General features: G+C 40.8%; 1 protein-coding gene across 5 annotated transcripts in view; it reads left to right on the top strand.

Moving 5' to 3' along the window:
- The window catches only part of LOC150080903 (syntaxin-binding protein 5-like), a 795,970-nt gene that overhangs the window by 304,610 nt on the left and 470,042 nt on the right, over positions 1–21,318 (top strand). For all 5 annotated transcript variants that reach the window (XM_090381037.1, XM_090381035.1, XM_090381034.1 and 2 more), the window contains exon 13: positions 2,752–2,819. In XM_090381037.1, the coding sequence (XP_090237163.1) occupies positions 2,752–2,819 (68 nt within the window). The remainder of the gene's footprint in view (positions 1–2,751; positions 2,820–21,318) is intronic.

Below are 21,318 nucleotides of genomic sequence, written 5' to 3'. Positions count from 1 at the left end.
CGTGTCCGACCCCGCTATTTCCGTCGCTAATGGAGCTAAAAATTTAAAAATCACATTAGCTATGTGTTATTCGATGCTTATCAAGGGAAAACTATTCCGATCAAAATCTATTATTTACTTTTTGTGTTAAAATTAAAAAAAATATTTTTTATTGCACTTCAATAGCTCGCTTCTTTGTACTAAGTAACTCTCCTTTTGATGACAAAAAGGTTGCTAAATAGTTAGTTAATAATTCTATAAAGGTTATTTATAAATTTTGTGATGAGAAGTATTTTTTAAAAATTTTCATCAAAGCTGGAGTTGTCCCGGCAAGGAGGTACTCAGAGAGCCAGTGTTGGGGCAGCGGTGGTGGGGAGGTGCCTGCATGGAGTCTTGCTTGGCCCTCCCCTGCCAGTCGCTTCTCCACCCTTTTTCATTCACAACAACTCGAAATACTCAAATAGACAACGTTTTCATTAGTTCCTCAGTTTTAGGCTAAGCAGGGATACTAGAAACTTTTTTCAGTTACCATAAAGCTCTCTATTTGAGATACTACACTAATGACCATTCATGACTACGGACCCTTCATCTTGAGTGTCTGGCACTCAGTAGTTGACAGATTTTTTATTCAATGGTATATATTTTTGCCTCAGTTTACAACTGGATTTGTCTTTCCTTCCTTAATGAAATCCAAATAGCCTTGGTTAAAATTTCCAGTTTTTCCTTGTGGCTTGCCAAAATTTTTACCTTAGTGCAGTAATCAGTTATAAAGAATAATCTTCTTACCCTGTTCTGGAAGATATCCAGAAAGGTAATCCTTAAGAAACCAAAAAGGGGACTGCTTTCTGCTAAGTACCAGGACCTTCCATATTCTAGAAAATGAATGAGTGCAGCACACAGCTAAATAATAGGATCCATTGTCTCACTCCATCTATCTAGTTCCATATGTGGATTACGAAAGTATCTAAAAAGGCATGCAGTCTTGAGCAGCATGGATAGGCTGTGAACAATTAATTACAAACCCTACCACATCAAACACAAACACAACTGTGGATATCTAGTCCTTGCAAAATCAGGCCAGTGAGAAGCGATATTAACATATTTGTTATATGTGTCTTACCTGTCTCCATTTGCTTGTAGTTGAAATGCCTTTCAGTGCATTTCATGTCAAACTCAGCTGACAGCTAAGTATCGGGTGGTTATAAAATAAGTTTCCCTATTCAGGAAACCCTAGTGTCGAAACGGTTAGAGATAGTGCTGTGAAAATCGGTGGGTATGTCATTTAGGATATGGGGAAGCGATTTGTAGAAGAAAGAATATGCTAGCTTCCAAATCGACAAGCGTCTGTATGCTGCCACGGTAAACTCTGTCTTTCAGGTATCCCCATAGCCAGAAATCACAGGGATTGAGATTTGGTGATTAGGCTGGCCAGAACTGCGGAAAGTCTCTAGAAATTATGCGATCATTTCCGAATGTTGAACGGAGCAGTTTCTTCACTTGTCGACAAACATGGGAAGGGGCACCATCTTGCACGAACACTATGCATTGTCTTCCTTGCAGAGCCCGAATAATGTGATCTCTTAGAAGAGTGCAATACCGTGCACTAGTTACCGTACACCGTACGGTGGCCATGAAGTGTACACCCTTCAAAGAAAAATTGTCCAATTATAAACTCTGCTGTGACTCCACACCATACTGTAATGTATGGACTTTGTAGCAGATGGACGAGAAGATGCACACACAGCAGATGGATGAGAAGTTCCCCATATTCGGCAGTTTTGTGCATTTACAGCCCCATGTATCATCAAGTTCTGTATAAGCCAGAAATCATAGAGCAAAGTCTATTTATTGTTGTTGATCACAAAACTAGTTTTTTCACTATGTGAATCTTGTACGGGAACCAGCATAAAATTATTTGAAACACTTTACGTACAGTAGACCAAGGAAGGTTGAAGTCTCTTGACACACTGCTGGCACTTCTGACTGGTAGTGTTTCGCATTCTGACCACTGCAACCACCACTTCATCCAGTCATCCCGTGTCTGGAATTACACCTAACTCTAGTTATAAATTTGAAGTGACTGGTATTTCAGGATAACCTAGTTATCCTGAAATACCAGTCACTTCAAATTTCTTTATTAGTTTTCGAAGCCCCACTGACGCCAAAAGTCCTTAACGCAAACCTTTAAGTTTCCGATATTCGTGTAGTACTGCATTAGCATTACTATTATTCTGGTAGAACAGTTTTACTAAAAGAGCACGTTCTTTTTTGTAAGAGCCATAATGGTTATTGACAGTGCCGTTGGCCTTTCAACTTTTAACTAACAGGATGTCATTTGCGTAAGCAGTGTGTCTTGAAGTAAATGACAACTTTTACCTATATGCAGTGCCGTTTTCCCCCTGGTGGTGGAATTTTAAACTAATTTTTTTCTTCTACAAATAAATCGCTTCCCAGTACCCCAAATGACATACCCACTGATTTTCACAGTGTTTACTCTAACCATTTTGATGCTAGGGTCTCATGAATAGGGAAACTCATTTTATAACCACCCAGTATATGTTTATTTGACTGTCCACACTGCCCAGATATCAAGTCTTTCACTTTCTCTTTTTGTCATATAGGATCCTCTGGACTGAAACATTAAAATTAGTAAAACTAATTACTGATAGCAAAAAAAGCAGTTTCTATATATGTTTCCATGTTTTCTTGAAGAAATTCTTTAGCTCTTTTTTTATGTTATTTTCATATAATATTCTATTATTATTTTATTAGGAATGGCCCATTAATGGAGGTGAATGGGGAACTGCAACAGTTAGTTATCCTGAAATAATAATTACTGGGTAAGAATAATTTGTGATAAATTATTAAATGATTTTTTGCATTTATTCACATTACTGAATTATAGATTTTTTTACTGGGCCATATCAATATCAATCCTTTCTGCAAAGTTCTACTTCTGCTCATTGTATTTACAATGGAATGTTACTATCTCAGTAAAGTTGAATTGTCTAATTTGTTTAGCAAAACTTAAAATGGGTTAAGCCTTTTCCTTTTCTTAAGTTCTCTGTTAATAGCAAGTTTAATTCAGTTCTTGATTAGCCATCCTAAATGTTCTTTTTTGTAATAATAATAATACAAGTAAAGAGCATAAACTGGTGTCAAACCTTTACTCTTAACATATGCGTAAACTTGCCTCATTACTTTGTCTTTGTTCAGCAGCTTTTAAAACTTAAGCTTTAGCCAATAATTTTTGTCATATAATGTATTAACAATAACTTTATTAATCTTCTGTATCAACTCAACTCTCATCTTATTACAATGGATAAAAACCATATATCTCTAAAAACAAACACTGCCTGTCTCAACAGTTTTTTCTTCTAAGGAGTAACACATATATATAGCACAAGCATACTATGTATATGTCATATCCATTGTTGTTCCAGGCATAAACATAACAGAGAGTGGGCTAATGTTTAACAAATATTGTTTTAGATATCATATCAATAAGTACAAAACAAAACATAAAAATTAGTACAGCTCGTAGCCCATACAAATTATATTAATTCTTCATTGCATGCCTGAATCTGTAGCACACTAAGGTCCATTCTTCAGCTCAACATTCGATAAAATAAATCAAATTAACAAGCAAGGAAATAGATAACTTACCATTATCCAGTTGATTATAGTAATAAGCTTATTAGAAACTTTCTACGGTATCATAATATTTAGAGCAAAAAGCATCTGAAAGATGTAATACAGCTAGGCGCCATTAATGAGAGTTTGAATAATGTAATATTCGAGTTAGTGTGAATTTTATAATGATGTGAGGAAGCATTTAATGCGAACCAAAATTCAGTTAATGCAAGGCTAGCGCATGCGCAGTTGAGGTTAGTGTTAGGGTTTTAGACACTGCTTTAAATCGTTTTAAGAAATGCCCTTAACAAAATGGAAGGGAGATTCCTTCAGATAAAAACACTAAAGGCGCAGAAAAAAAGAGGCTCATTATTAGATTAGTGCAAAAATTTGATGTGATTGAATGACGTGAACGTGGTCATGGCAACTCTAAAATAGAACGAGATGTTGGAATGACTAAATCTACAGTACGGAATATTATAAAACACCAGGGGAAATAAAGGAAAATGGTAAAGTTGCATCAGCTTTTTGTGGTTTGCAAACATCTACAAGGAATAGAGCCGACAGGGCTAGCCGGGTGGGTAAAGTACCTGCCTAGCAACCCAAAGGTTGCGGGTTCGAATCCCGCCTCGGGCTTGGATCAATGTACTGCAAAAACCTTGGGAGGTGCATTATGGCCACAGAAGCCGATGTGCCAACAACTACCAAAAAAAAAAACCAAGGAATAGAAGTGTTACTGCTGATAGATATGGAGTGTCTTTTAACTGTATGGATTGAAGATTGAACCAAAAATGCATACCCCTGAGCAGAGCAGCCATTCAGACAAAAGCTTTAAATTTGTTTAAGAGAGTGAAAGAAAAAATAATGAAGTAGAAGAAACATTTAGTGCAAGTGTTGGTTGGTTTAACTAATTTAAAAATAGAGTTTAAGAGCATAATGTTAAAATTGCCAGTGAGGCAGTCTGTGCAAATGAGGATGCAGCATCTAAATATCCTGATGTTTTAAAAAAAAAATAATCGAAGATGGTGGATACACTGATCAACAAATATTTAATGTGAATGAAACCGGTTGATTCCGGAAAAGGATGTCTTCCAGAACTTACATTTCTAAGAAAGAAAAAACTTAACCTGAATTTAAAGTGTCTAAAGATCACCTAACACTTTTATTGGGAGGCAATGCCGGAGGCAATTTTAAATTGAAAGTGAAACTTGTTTATCAGTCTCCAAATCCTCACGCTCTAAAAGGCTACAGCCATATATATTTGGCAATCAAATAAGAAAGCATGGGTGACCTAAGCTGTTATTCACTGACTGGTTTTCACGTTATTTTTGCCCAACTGTTGAAAAATATTGCAAGGAAAGCAACATCGCATTTAAAGTCTTACTGATTTTAGATAATGCTCCAGGTCATCCAACTACACTCGGTTCATTATGTGAAGATGTAAAAATCATTTTTTTTTTGCCTCCAAACACAACGTCTTTGTTGCAGCCCATGGATCAAGGGATCATCACAACATTTAAGGCCTGCTGCATAAGAAAAACATTTGAACAGGCAATTGCTAAAACTACAGGAGACGATGCAATTTCCTTAACAGAGTTCTGGAAAAATTGTAGCATCAGATATGCAATAGAAAATATTCAGCATGCTGCAACAAATAACTGCAAACAATGTGTGGAAGTGAAGTGCATTTTGCCACATTGTGCAAATAGTAGTGGTTTTGAAGTTAAAAACTGTCATAGAAGAAATAACAAATTTTGGAATAGAATTTGGATTTGATGAACTAGAAAATGGCGATGTTCGGGAACTGCTCGATTCACACTCGCAAGAATTGACTGATGATGATCTACTTTTAGACCAACAGAGCATTTGAAGAAGCCAACAATGATGCCGAAGAATGAGAAAATGTGCAAGTGAAGGAGTTTACTCTCAAGGAATTCAAAGATATCTTTCGAGCTGTAGAAGTCATGAAGCAAAAAGTTATGGATGCTGACCCTAACCTCGATCGGAGCATGCAGATTCACTGGATAAAGCATTCTGCATCTACCAGCATACGTTAATAAACATATAAAAACTCTTATGTTTAAAATTTTTCATTGCCTATTTCCGTCGAGCTGGAACTGATTACCATATTTTACACATAGTTATAACTTCGAACAGTGCGAATTCAAATAATGGGACTTCATGGGATTCATTGTCCGCACTAATTGTGACCTAGCTTTACATTTAGTTAAACAATTCAATTTTTAAAATCACATCATAGTATAACTCAATAATTGTATAAATTGTTAATTATTTGTATTATAACAGATATTTAAAATATTTTGTGTTATCAATATTTGTCCAAATAATTTTAATTTAACCCTCTGTTGGGCATATTGGATGTGAATGTCCACCAAAACAACTTAAATTGTAACATAAAAATATATATTAAAGTAATGTTAATATGAATTTTAGTTTTCCTTAATTTATTGATTTGACTTTGAAATCATTGATTTTGTTACTTGAAGAAGTATGCCCATAAAAAAAAATAATAAAAGGGTTTTTTTTAAAGTCTTTTTAAGCTTCTTCTCACTTATAATTATCAAGAAATGTGAATTTAATATTAGTAGCTTTTTTTTATTGTTCAGTCATTGAGCACACCTGCTCCACTTTCATCATAGCATCTTGCAACATGACCCTTTGCTTGCATCAGGCGTCCTTTACATTTAACTGCCGTTATCCAACCACTGAAGTGCACAGATTTTTCATTGATTTCTATGATTTACTTCGCTTGCTGACAAAAAAATAAATGCCCACATGTGGGCATTAATAAACATGTCTAAAACATATCAGAGGGGGTTTTATTTTTAAATAATTTGATTAGAACTATATATTTGTAATATAAAAATGATTTTGTCACAGCTGTATTCATTAGCATTAGTAGAGGCATATGATGCAAGAAAGCAAGCTTATGCAGCATCAGCCAAAAAAAAACAAAAAAAAAAAATTTCCCTTTCGCCCCTCCGTTCGTTCGAAATACCTGTCCAGCTGAGCCTTAAATTTATTTAGCCTATCAACTTCCACAACAAGGGATGGAAGTCTGTTCCACCAACCAACTACCCGCTGGCTAAAGGCAAATTTCCACACATTTATACCCTCTCGGTGATTATTCTGAGCAAGAGAAAGAATCCCACCGGCATTGAGCATGCTCAAACCATTCAAGGCTTTATACACCTCTATCAGATGACCTCGCCGGTGCCTAGTCCCCAGACACTGTAATTTGCAAAACTGAAGCCTTTCTTCATAAGAGCAACCCTTTGTTCCATTCACTAATCTTGTTGCCCTTCTCTGTACTCGTTCCAGCAGCTCTACATCCTTCTTGAAATGAGGCCTCCAGACCTGTATACAGTACTCAAGGTGTGGCCTGACCATTGCCTTATACAAGGGAATAATCACCCCCTTATCCCTGCTAGAAAAATTCCTGTATATCATTGACAAGACACCACGAGCTACTCTTGCCGCTCGTCTGCACTGCTCAGAGAACTTCATATCTGCCTGCACAATTACCCCCAGGTCCTTTTCATTCTCTACCACTGTCAGTGTAGTACCACAGAGTTGATACGTTGCTCTGGGGTTGCTGTTTCCCATATGTAGTACTTTACATTTGTCAATGTTAAACTTCATTTGCCACCTCTCAGCCCATCTGCTCAACTTTTCCAGATCGTGTTGCAGCAGCACAGCATCAGTAGTGTCCTTAACAACCCTGCCAACCTTTGTATTGTATCGTTATCGTCTGCAAACTTGGACATTAAGCTTGATATACCATCGTCAGTATCATTTATAAATACAGAAAACAATAATGGACCCAACACTGAACCATGAGGGACTCCACTAATAACATTAGTCCAAGATGAGCAGTGTCCATTGATTACCACTCTCTGACTTCTGCCACTCAACCATCCCCTTATCCATAGCAGCAATTTGCCTCCAATGCCACACTTCTCCAATTTGTGCAGCAGTCTTCCATGTGCAACAGTATCAAAAGCCTTTCTCAGATCCAAATATATAATATCAAAGTTATTCCCTGCATCCAGTTCTTTTGTGACCACATCATAGTATCCAATCAAATTGGCCAGACAAGACTTTCCCTTAACAAAACCATTCTGTGCCCGAGCTATAACTGAAGTCTTGTCTAGATGATCCTGCAGTGCTTCTTTAACCAGTGCATCGATTAATTTTCCTGGAACAGAAGTTAAACTCACAGGTCTATAATTACTTGTCAGCCTTTGATCCTCCTTTGTGAATTGGGGTCACATTTGCACATCTCCAGTCCATGCGTACCTCCCCTTGGTCCAAGGAAGTTCTCTTAATTATGGCTAAGGATTTGCTTACTTCCTTTGCTGTCTCCTTTAATATAACTGGATAGATTCCATCTAACCCAGGTGCCTTTTTTATGTTTTTCTTCAACAATTTCTCCTCCACTTTGCTCTCCGTTATTACAGAATCATCTAGCTCACTGCCAAGAGTTTAATTCACCTCTGGCATTCCACTCCCTGAATAACTCCTCGTGTGAATGTAGATGCAAAATACTCATTTAGTTTGTTAGCCACCTGAGCAGGATCCTCAACTGTTGAACCATCAATATCCAGTGGACCAATCTGATTCATCCCTTTCCTTCTAGAGTTTACATAGGTAAAGAACTCTTTTCTATTTTTCTTTGCATCTTTTGCCAAGGATTTCTCATAATTTGCCTTTGCCTGCCTAATCATCTTTGGGACTTGGTTACAGATCAGCTTATATCTATCATAGGCTTCCATGTTACCCATTAATTTATATGTATCCCATGCATTTTTCTTCTCTGCCCCATGCCTCATTAGTTCATCTGACATCCATTTAGGCCTAAACCTTGAACAATAATTCTTATTTGTATGAAAAGCCTAGTAGCTTCCAAGATAAGTTCTTTGAATGCTTCCCATTTTGAATTTGCTGTTGGTAACATCATCAGTTGCCCCCACTGTATAGAATTTAAATACTGCCTCAGACCATCGTAGTCTCCTTTACAAAAGCAAAAACCCTTCCCTTTACCCCTGATGGTAGTTACCTCTTTGAGTAAATCCCACTTCAGCACACTGTGATCACTGCCACCTAGTGGTTCCTTTATCTGCAGATTGTTAATGCATGAAGAATCACTACTGATAATCAGATCAAGAGTATTACTCCCTCTAGTTGCCTCCCAAACATATTGATGTTGAAAACAATCATCCAATAAATCCACCAAAGCCTTGTTAGTGTGTGAGTGATCAAACCGCAAATTCCAGTCAAAATCGGGAAATTAAAATCCCCCGTTATAAGACTCTCTGATTTACTGGCCCACTGTATTTCCCTGTACAGTTTCAATAGATTGAATTCATATACAGTGGTACCTTGGTTTGCGAGCATAATTCGTTCCGGAAACGTGCTCGTAATCCAAAGCACTCGTATATCAAAGTGAATTTCCCCATAAGAAATAATGGAAACCCAGATGATTTGTTCCAAAACTCAAAAATATTCATATACTGTAAAAATGCTTAATACAAAATACATACATACCTTTTTATATTTTTAATATTTAAATTTAATATTAGCATTAGCATTAGCATTAGTAGAGGCATTTGATGCAAGAAAGCAAGCTTATGCAGCATCAGCCAAAAAAAAAAAAAAAAAAAAAAGTAACATAAATAAATAAAAATAACCACTGCCACTTCACCCCTCTGTTCGTTCGAAATACCTGTCCAGCTGAGCCTTAAACTTATTTAGGCTATCAACTTCCACGACAAGGGATGGAAGTCTGTTCCACCCACCAACCACCCGCTGGCTAAAGGCAAATTTCCGCACATCTATCCTACATCTGTCTTTCCTCAATTTGAATTTATGCCCTCTCAGGTGATTTTTCTGAGCTAGAGGAAGAATCCCATCAGCATTGAGCATGCTCAAACCATTCAAGGCTTTGTACACCTCTATCAGATCACCCCGCTGGTGCCTAGTTTCCAGACACTGTAATTTGCAAAACTTAAGCCTTTCTTCGTAAGAGAACCCCTTTGTCCCATTCACCAATCTAGTTGCCCTTCTCTGTACTCGTTCCAGCAGCTCAACATCCTTCCTGAAATGAGGCCTCCAGGCCTGTATACAGTACTCTAGGTGTGGCCTGACCATTGCCTTATACAAGGGAATAATCACCTCCTTATCCCTGCTAGAAAAATTCCTATATATCATTGACAATACACCATAAGCTACTCTTGCAGCTCGTCTGCACTGCTCAGAGAACTTCATATCTGCCTGCACCACCACCCCCAGGTCCCTTTCATTCTCTACCACTGTCAGTGTAGTACCACAGAGTTGATACGCTGCTCTGGGGTTGCTGTTTCCCATATGTAGTACTTTACATTTGTCAATGTTAAACTTCATTTGCCACCTCGAAGCCCATCTGCTCAACCTTTCCAAATCCTGTTGCAGCAGCATAGTGTCAGTAGTGTCCTTGACAACCCTGCCAACCTTCGTATCGTCTGCAAACTTGGACATTAAGCCTGATATACCATCATCAATATCATTTATAAATACAGAAAACAATAAAGGCCCCAATACTGAACCCTGAGGGACTCCACTAATAACATTAGTCCACGATGAGCAGTGTCCATTGATTACCACTCTCTGTCTTCTCCCCCTCAACCACCCCTTTATCCATAGCAGCAACTTGCCTCCAATGCCACACTGCTCCAATTTGTGCAGCAGTCTTCCATGTGCAACAGTATCAAAAGCCTTTCTAAGATCCAAGTATATAATATCAAAGTTATTCCCTGCATCCAGTTCTTTTGTGACTGCATCATAGTATCCAATCAAATTGGTCAGGCAAGACTTCCCCTTAACAAAACCATGCTGTGTCCTAGCTATAACTGAAGTCTTGTCTAGATGATCCTGCAGTGCTTCTTTCACCAGTGCCTCCATTAATTTTCCGGGAACAGAAGTTAAACTCACAGGTCTATAATTACTTGTGTCAGCCTTTGATCCCCCTTTGTGAATTGGGGTCACATTTGCACATCTCCAGTCAATGGGTACCTCCCCTGAGTCCAAGGAAGCTCTCATAATTATGGCTAAGGGTTTGCTTACCTCCTTTGCTGCCTCCTTTAATATAACTGGATAGATCCCATCCACCCCAGGTGCCTTTCTTGTGTTTATCTTCAACAATTTCTCCTCCACTTTGCTCTCAGTTATTACAAGATTCTCTAGCTTACTGCTAGAATTGAATACACCTCTGGCATTCCCCTCGCTGAATAACTCCTCATGTGTGAATGTCGATGCAAAATATTCATTTAGTTTGTTAGCTACCCGAGCAGGGTCATCAACAGTTGACCCATCGATCTCAAGTGGACCAATCTGATTCATCCCCTTCCTTCTAGAGTTTACATAAGTAAAGAACTCTTTGCTGTTTTTCTTCGCATCCCTTGCCAAGGATCTCTCGTAATCTGCCTTCGCCTGCCTAACCTCCTTTGTAACTTGGTTACAGATCAACTTGTATCTATCATAGGCGTCCGTGTCACGTGTTAATTTGTATGTATCCCATGCATTTTTCTTCTCTGCCATATGCCTCATTAGTTCATCTGACAACCATTTAGGCCTAAACCTTGAACAATATTTCTTAGTTGGTATGTAAAGCCCTGTAGCTTCCACGATAAGTTCTTTGAATGCTTCCCATTTTGAATTTGCTGTTGGCAATATCATCAGTTGATCCCACTGTATAGAATTTAAATACTGTCTCTGACCATCGTAGTCGCCTTTACGAAAGCAATACCCCTTCCCTTTACCCCTAATGGTAGTTACCTCTTTGAGTAACTCCCACTTCAGCACACTGTGATCACTGCCACCAAGTGGTTCATTTATCTGCAGATTCTTAATGCATGAAGAATCACTACTGATAATCAAATCAAGAGTATTACTCCCTCTAGTTGCCTCCCGAACATGCTGATGTAGAAAACAATCATCCAATAAATCCACAAAAGCCTTGCTACTGTGTGAGTGACCAGCCCCCAAATTCCAGTCAATATCTGGGAAATTAAAATCCCCCATTATAAGACTCTCTGATTTACTGGCCCACTCTATTTCTCCGAACAGTTTCTTATTATACTCATCAGAGTCATTAGGCCTATAGCACACTCCTACTCTCAATTTTGATCTCCCAATGCTTATGTCACACCAAACTGACTTGACACTGCACTGTCCAGCGATGTCGACTGGCTTCACTTCCTTGGATTTTATGTGTTTTTTAACTAATAGCATAACCCCTCCTCCCTTCCTATCCTGTCTATCCTTTCTGTAGACATTGTACTCCCCAAATTCCAGTTCTGCATTTCTTATATCTGTGTGACACCACGTCTCTGAAATCCCCACAATATCTGCCTTTGATGTTTTGAGCAATACCTCAAATTCATCAAATTTATTTACTAAACTCCTAGCATTGGTGTACACACAAGTATACATGCACCTGTTCTTTTTCTTATCTACCCTAACACAACCCATGTGTTTACTTGTACCCCAATGATTCCCAGCAGTCTCTGAAATATCCTGCATCTTATTTTCCAGGCTGCGGCTCATTCCAATAGAAGCAGTGCAAGAATCACTTTCACCTCTGCCAGTGGCTACTGTTAATCTATTAGTCCTTGTATCCCCCCAATCTAGCAGTTTTCCGACCCACCTAACATTGCCTCGATAGCATCAGCAAACATTCTTGCACCCTTTCTATTTAAGTGTATCCCATCCCTGTAGAAGCAGTCTCTCCTGTTAACAAGTACAGACCAGGCTGAAAAAAATTCTACCCCTTGAGCCCTGCACAATCTTTCCAGGGCCGAATTGATTGACAGGGCTCTCATCATATACTCCCTCCTATCGTGTCTGGGCAGAATTGCAGACACTTTCAATTTCAACCCTAATTCACGGCTTTTTTTCATCAGTGACCTGTACTTGTCAAGTAATTCCGCCGGTCTCCTACTCTTAATGTCATATACATAAAGTAATCGAATTTATTAATTATTGGGTAGGACGACTTTCACTGTCACTAACGGAATCACTGCTATCTGTTGACTTTTTCTTTTTGTCCGACTTTAACAAGGAACCTATCCAACGACACTTGCTTATGCCTGCTTTTAAGGATTTCATGGAAATATGACATTGCATTGTCGTTAAACAGATTCATCGCTCGCACTGCCACAGCCGTATTTGGGTGGTGCTTTTCTACAAAATTTTGCACTGATTCCCACATTTTACACACCTCCCTAATCTCATTTGAAGAGAGGGATGTCTCCATTTTTTTCTCCTCCTCAGACGATATCTCCTCCATAACCTCGTGCTTTGCTCGCGATGCAGATCCATCAGTTCGTCGGTTGTAAATTCCTGGCCATGTTAATCCACCAGCTCTTGAATGTCGTCCTTATTCACCTCCAGTCCCATGGTCGTCCCCAAGGACACAATTTCATCGACAACTGGCAGCTTCTGTTCATGAGCAAACCCCTCAATGCAATCAAACCACAGTTTTCTCCAAGCAGAATTGAGGGTTCTCTTGGTGACCCCATCCCAAGCTTTATCGATGATCTTGAGTCAGTTTACGATGTGGAAATGATTTTTCCAAAACTCTCGGAGGGTAAGGTTAGTTCCTTTGGTCACCTCGAAGCATCGCTGAAATAGTGCCTTGATGTAAAGCTTTTTAAAGTTCGAAATGACCTGCTGATCCATGGGCTGGAGTAATGGAATAGTGTTGGGAGGAAGGAACCTGACCTTAATGAACTCGAATTCTTCCAGTAAGTCATCCTCAAAGCCTGGAGGATGAGCAGGAGCATTATCCATAATCAGCAAGACTTTGAGTGGCAGTTTTTTTTTCTAAAAGGTATTTCTTCACTGCAGGACCTAAGACCTCGTTGATCCACTCAACAAACAAGATACGAGTGACCCAAGCCTTGCTGTTGGACCTCCACATAATGTTTAATTGGCTCTTCTGCACTTTGCATTTCTTGAAGGCTCGTGGATTCTCAGAATGATACACGAGCAGGGGCTTGACTTTGAACTCACCGCTTGCATTAGCATACAGCAAGAGGGTGAGACAGTCTTTCATGGGCTTGTGACCAAGCATTGCATTCTCTTCTACTGTAATGTAGATCCTCTTTGGCATCTTTTTCCAAAAAAGCCCCGTCTCATCGCAATTAAAAACTTGCTGCAGCAGGTAACACTCGGAAACCATGAGCTTCTGGAACTCGGCAACGAACGCCTCAGCTGCCTTAGCGTCCAAACTCGCAGCCTCTCCATGACTCACAACACTATGGATGCCACTTCTCCTCTTAGAAAGTTATCAAACCATCCCCTGCTCGCCTTGAAGCCTTCTTCGTTTTCTGTAGATGTACCTGGCAGTTTACTTACGAGGTCGGTGTACAAGGCTTTTCCCTTCTCACAGATCAAGTTCTCCTTCACGGTATCACCTGCTAGTTGCTTCTCGTTTATCCACACCAAAAGCAACTTTTCTACATCTTCCAGAATATGTGGCCGTTGCTTTGATATTCTCGTGACTCCTTTTGCTACATCTAGTCCCCTTAGTTCTTCTTTAATACTGTGCAAATCGTTGACGTAGACTTCTTATAAAATCTTGCGATGGCAGCCACTTTCATACCTTGTTCGTGCTTCCCGATGATCTCCTTCTTAATTTCTACCGTAATCATCTCCTTCTTACCGCCTTCCTTTTCAACCCTTTTTTTCATTGGGCCATTTTTGTAGTGTACAGTTAATAAAGAACAATCACTACATTTGATCACAAAATAAAAAAATGCTTTACGCACATACACGTGGTCACAACACTAGCACGAATGTTGACTACAATGTTGACTGTATACAAATGAGGTATGCCGACTGAGACAGAGCATGCGAGACGATTACCCGATCCGCATGTGATCACGTGACACTCGGCAGACAATTTTTAGGGAATAAAGCAAAATTACAAAATGAGGAGGCACCCTTGATACACATAAACCAAGCTGTGTGCATGTAGCAACTGAATAAACAACACCATAAAGGCAGAGATACATTACTAACACCTCACATTTTACTAAAGCACATTTCTATGGGTTACTACCATAACACAATAAAAACAATTTCCAGTTTTTCTGCTAGTGGAATCTGTTATAAACTGGTAGTAAACTCGATCTAATGGCATTTGCGATAATACCGATAGCTGGAATTGTGTTGGTTTTCACGTTATTATAGTGAAATGTGTTTCCCCTTCACTGATATAAAAAACATAAATGCATTTTCAGAATCTTCTCTTCATTCCTATCGTGTTGCGTTTAGTTGGGGTGATTCTGCGTTCGACTGCCATTTGTAAACACAAAGGCGAATCGTGCATAAGCGAATTCGGTTCGTGTTATATAAGATATCGTTCCCCTATTTATAAATCATGTATGATCAAATTCGTGTAGTGTAAACACGTGTTATACGAGGACTGACTGTACTCATATTGCAAGACCTCACTCGTTTATCAAGTTAAAATTTATTAAAAATTTTTGCTCGTCTTGCAAAACACTTGCAAGCCAAGTTACTCGAAATACAAGGTACCACTATATAGTATTCACACATATTGAATTCATAATAGTATTCACAATAGATTGAAAATAAAGTTGGCTTCAAAAAGTGAACAATTTTGAATTATTTCATTACCTTATATTTTTTATTGTGCTCAGTAGAGAGTACATTAGGTACAATTTAGAAATTAGCTAATTTAGTTAAGAGACTCTCCCCTCCTCATCCTATCTGTCCTTTCTGTATACCCCTCGACGTGGGCACCTGTACGTGGTGAGGGGACCTCCCAGTGACGCTGCTGGACTTCCAGACTAGCATCACTGGGATCCAACGCCCACAGCCTAGGTTCCGGGCTTACATCAATGGAATCCGGCGTGTTTGCCGTGCGCTGCGACCCGTGGAAATTCGGAAAGGGGGATCCTGGTGGTTGAGGGGCCCAGCTTCAATACACCACTTTGGCCCCTGCTTCGACAAGACGGGTGGTCCTGGAAGGCCCGGCTAGGATCAATCGGCTAGTAGGCTCGCCTGCGAGGGTCAACCGTGTCAATGCCACGCCCCTACCCTCATGGTCCGAGGGACAGGATTCAGGCTGGCGGCGGTGCGGGTATAGTGTCTGGGTAGCCCTGGCGTCCCACTCCCGAGCGCATTTATTGCATGCCGGGTAGTGGGCGTCCCTTTGGGCTCCGTGGTGGGTGGGTGGGGAGCCCGGGCACTGAACCATATAAAAAACTTCATGAATCCTGAGAAACTTACTTCTTCAGGGGCCCCAACCCGGTCCCTATCTGAAAATTTAGACGGAGAATCAGATAGCATTATTGCTAATAAGAGGCAGCGAACTGAATTACCATCAGGTCCTATCCCGTGGTTTTTAATCATGCACTCCACCAATGAAAAACCGATTGGAAAAATGTCACCTTTCTTTATACAGAAAGGATTAGATGGGTTAGTAGGTTCACCCAAATCAGTTAAGAGGCTCCGCTCTGGAGACCTCTTAATTGAAACTAAAAATGACAGGCAATCCGAACATCTACTCCGAGTAACATCAATCAGAGGAATCCCTATAACGGTGACACCACACAGAACACTCAATTCATCGAGAGGTGTCATTTCGGAGTGGGACCTTCTCGACGTCACCGAGGAGGAAATCTGCTCCGAATTAAAACCACAGGGAGTCATTGCCGTCAAGAGAATCACTGCGCGAAGGGATGGAAAAATAGTTAAAACCAGGAGCGTTATCCTGACTTTTAACTCTCCTACATTTGATCACAAAATAAAAAAATGCTTTACGCACATACACGTGGTCACAACACTAGCACGAATGTTGACTACAATGTTGACTGTATACAAATGAGGTATGCCGACTGAGACAGAGCATGCGAGACGATTACCCGATCCGCATGTGATCACGTGACACTCCGAACCCTTTACGGTGTTTTAAATGCCAGAAGTATGGACACTCTCAAATGGCCTGCCGTGGAGTCCTTGCATGCGCACGATGCAGTGCAAAGGACCACGAAACAACAGCATGTTCAGCCGCAAAACCCACCTGTATTAACTGTGAGGGCGAACATCCGGCCTACTCACGAGCATGCCAGAGGTGGAAAGAAGAAAAAGAAATTCAACGGCTGAAGGCAGAGCTAAATATATCATACCAGGAGGCAAGGAAATCGGTCAAACCCCTGAATATCAACAGACCTACCTACGCCCAGAAGGTAGCAGGGAGATGTTCCGTCGGAACTCAGACGGACATGACCATTCCTCCAAAGGAGTCTTTCACTCCCATCGCGCGGTATCCCTTAAGTTCGCAAAAACCTACACAGAAGGACCAATCAGCTGCCACTCCTATATCGGTACCTCCTAATGCTCCACAATTAACAAAGGTAATAACGAAAGAAAAGAATAAGAAAGGGGAAGTCCCCCCTAGTTCCCAAGAAAAGATGGATGTCGAGCAGAAGGAGGTACCCGAAGAATCAGTCTTGGAACTCTTTGCGGAGGAGGAAATGGACACGGGACAGCGTCCATTCTTCCCCAAAAAAGACAAATCCAAGACCAATAAAAGTAAGCCCTCAGCACCTCGGAAGCCGCCAGATGGACCCACCAAGCCAAAATAATGGCTAAATTCCTACAATGGAATTGTCGTGGATTCCGGCGAAATATTGATGACATCAAGGCCCTCCTGCAAAAGCACGAGCCAGTTTGCTTTTGCTTGCAGGAGACATATCTAAAGGCAAATGACGATCCCACGATGCATAACACCACAATTTTTCGTAAGGATAGAATTGCGGATGGCTCTGTACATGGGGGAGTGGCTATCCTTGTGGGTAACCAGACCCCAGTGCAGCCCTTACTAATTACAACTAGAATAGAGGCTGTTGCAATTCGCCTTACGGTGGGATTTTTATTAACTGTGTGCTCTATCTATTTGCCACCTGGGACTGACATCTCCCAGGCAGACCTTGATGATCTTCTAACGCAGCTGCCTCCCCCTTTCTTACTTCTCGGGGATTTTAACGGGCATAACACCCTGTGGGGTAGTGCTAACATCAACGGAAGGAGACGAGTCATAGAGCGTATGCTCAATGACAATGACCTTTCCCTTCTAAATACTGGAAAAAACACCTTCTTCCACATGCCTACCCGTACTTTTTCTGCCATTGATCTCTCTATCTGCTCCCCTTCTCTACTCCCTTCACTCACTTGGGAGGTGGAGGAGAATCCATACGGAAGCGATCACTTCCCTATGATAACCTCGTTACACAGCGGGAGACCATGTCTTCCCTACAGGTTACCACGGTGGAAGATTGATCAGGCTGACTGGACTGCCTTCCTACATCAGGCAAATTTTGATCTTAGCACAGTCAGTCAAGAGCCTATCAATGATGCAGTTAAGTACATCACAGAAAATATTGTCCAAGCAGCTGCGAATGCTGTTCCAAAAAATCTGCCCGGTTTCCACCATTTCCCAAACCTTGGTGGAATTCACAATGCACAGCGGCAAAAAAAGCTCAAAACAAAGCGTGGGGGATATTCCGCCGATATCCTACCACGAACAACCTTATAGCCTTCAAACGTGCACGAGCCAAAGCACGCCACATCCGTCGTCAGAGTCAAAAGGAATCGTGGATCCGTTTTACGTCATCTATTAACCAGTCTACCAACTCTAAGGTAGTCTGGGATAAAATCCGGAAAATGAAGGGAAAATATACATCCCACCCTTCTTCAATCCTAGATTCTAATGGATGTGCTATTGCAGATCCAACTGCAATAGCCAATGCTCTTGGGGAAACATTCTCCAAGATCTCTGCAACATCTTCGTATTCCCCAGAGTTTCTGGTCCTGAAATATAAAATCGAAAAACAGGCACTTAGCTTTAAATCTAAGAGCATTTATCCCTACAACGGGGATTTCACTATTCTGGAACTGAAAAGGGCCCTCGCTCTTTCCAAAGCAAGTGCCTTTGGACCAGATGGCATCCATTATGAAATGATTAAACATCTTTCATCAAAATCTATGGATTGTCTGCTCCTTCTGTATAACAGAATCTTTACTGAAGGGCAGTTTCCGGACTCCTGGCGAAAGGCTATCGTTCTTGCCTTTCCTAAGCCAGGAAAGGATCCAAAAGTCACCACCAATTATCGTCCTATTGCTCTGACTAGCTGTCTGTGCAAAATCCTGGAGAGAATGGTTAATTCTCGCTTAATATGGTATCTCGAGTCAAATGACCTTCTCTCCAATATCCAGTGCGGCTTCCGAAGGAACCGGTCCACTTTGGACCATCTTATTAGATTGGAAGCATCCATCCGGGATGCTTTCCTAAAACGCGAACACTTGGTGTCGGTGTTCTTTGACATGGAGAAAGCGTATGACACAACTTGGAGATTTGGCATATTAAAAGATCTGCATAGCCTAGGCCTTAGGGGGCAACTCCCCATTTTTATTAAAAACTTTTTGGCCAATCGATCTTTCCAAGTTCGTGTGGGAGCCTCACTCTCTCGTCCCTTCAGCCAAGAGGAGGGAGTACCACAAGGATCAGTATTAAGTGTCACGCTTTTTGCCATCAAAGTCAATTCCATCACAGAACAACTTCCTCCAACTGTAAACTGTGCCCTCTATGTTGATGACTTTAGCATATTTTGTCAGTCATGCAACATGAGGGTTATTGAAAGACAACTGCAGAAAGCCATTGATCGTCTTAATTCCTGGGCACTTGCTAATGGCTTCAGGTTCTCGCCGGAGAAGACCGTTTGCGTACACTTTTGTCGCAAGCGTAATCTTCATCCTGATCCTGAATTAAAGCTCGGACAAAATGCAATTCCAATAGCAGCGGACACAAAATTCTTGGGACTCATATTCGATAAAAAGCTGACCTTTCTGGATCACATCCGTCAACTCCGCACAAAGTGCACAAGAGGGCTGAATATTCTGCACTCTCTTTCCTCAATATCTTGGGGTGCGGATCGATGCACCCTACTACGCATCTATCGTGCACTTGTACGATCCAGACTGGATTACGGGTCCCTGGTATACAATTCGGCCAGAGACAGTGTACTTCGGTGGCTGGATCCTGTCCATCATCAGGCTCTCCGTATCGCTATTGGAGCATTTCGAACATCTCCAGTCCAGAGCTTATACGTCGAAGCTAACGGACCACCGTTATCACTTCGACGTAAGCAGTTGTCTCTAAAGTATGCCTTAAAACTGAAATCCCTGCCAGACCATCCTTCGTGGCCATTCGTTTTTGAGCCACGATGGGAAAATTTGTACAACACCCGTAAGACTGCCAATCGTCCTTTTGGTATTCGTCTCCAAGAGCTACTCAAAGAACTTAATATTACGGTAGACAAGGTTGCCCAAACACCAAAGCAACCCCTTCCACCCTGGCATGCTCGTGTTCCAACATGTGACTTGTCCCTCAGAAATTGGGGAAAGTCGGACACTCCATCGTCTGTCTACCTGCAGCTTTATTCAGCACACCGAGCTGAACATTCTGACTTCGCGCCAGTTTATACAGACGGTTCGAAGTCGGAATCATATGTGGGATCTGCTGCTGTCTTTACAGACAGCACTACATCGGAGCAGATTCCCTCTGAATGCAGTATATTCACTGCAGAGCTGCATGCTATAGAGTTAGCCTTGGATCACATTAGTGAATGCCAATACCAACGGTTCATTTTATACTCTGATTCTCTCAGCGTGTTACAGGCTTTAATATCTGTAAGATATAATCCTCATCCAGTTCTGTCTAGTATTCAGCAGAAGATTCACTTCCTCCTCGGATGTGAATATGATATCCGCTTCTGCTGGATTCCCAGCCACATTGGGATTACAGGGAATGATTTGGCTGACGCCGCAGCCAAATCAGCAATTCCCAATAAAAACTGCTGCCTGTCAGTCTCCTATACAGACTACAGGCAAATAATACACGAGAAGATGCACTCCCAATGGCAGGATTTGTGGAATAGACAGACTGGAAATAAACTATATTGTATAAAGCCTGTTATTGAACCGTGGCAGTCTAGTCTGCGCAGGAATCGTAAGGAGGAAGTTGTTCTCGCCCGGACGCGCATAGGACACTGTCATTTGACTCATTCGTTTTTGCTGAGGGCCGATGACCCCTCCTATGTGTGAGTCCTGTGGCATAGTTTTAACTATTAGACACCTTTTAATTGATTGTCCCAATTTTAGGAATATCCGTTTTACCGCCTTTAATCATCTGACTGAGCCGTATACACTCAGTCAGATTTTATCCGACAATGACCATGTGTCTGCTGTTTTTAACTATTTTAAATTAATAAAAGTTTTTAATTGTATCTAAAATGCCTCCGTTATTGTTATTTTTTATTGATTTATTTTTAGCTATTTGTTATTATATACCGTGACGTGGTGGCCTAACCAATTAGGTCACCGAGAGCTAAAATTTTTATTTTACCTGTTCTTGGCGCATTATAGCCTCAGTTGCTGATGCGCCAATAAAATACAAACAAACAAACAAACAAACAATCCTTTCTGTACACATTGTAGTTCCCATATTCAAATTCTACATCCCTTATACCTGAATGACCATGTCTCTGATATCCCAACAATGTTCGCATTTTGTCTTGAACGACACTTCAAATTCATCGGATTTATTTACTATGCTCC

The sequence above is a fragment of the Mastigoproctus giganteus genome, chromosome 9, assembly GCF_048544385.1.
Source record: "Mastigoproctus giganteus isolate SK-2022 chromosome 9, ASM4854438v1, whole genome shotgun sequence".
NCBI classification, from domain to species: domain Eukaryota; kingdom Metazoa; phylum Arthropoda; class Arachnida; order Uropygi; family Thelyphonidae; genus Mastigoproctus; species Mastigoproctus giganteus.
This window is presented reverse-complemented; position numbering and strand designations above follow the sequence as displayed.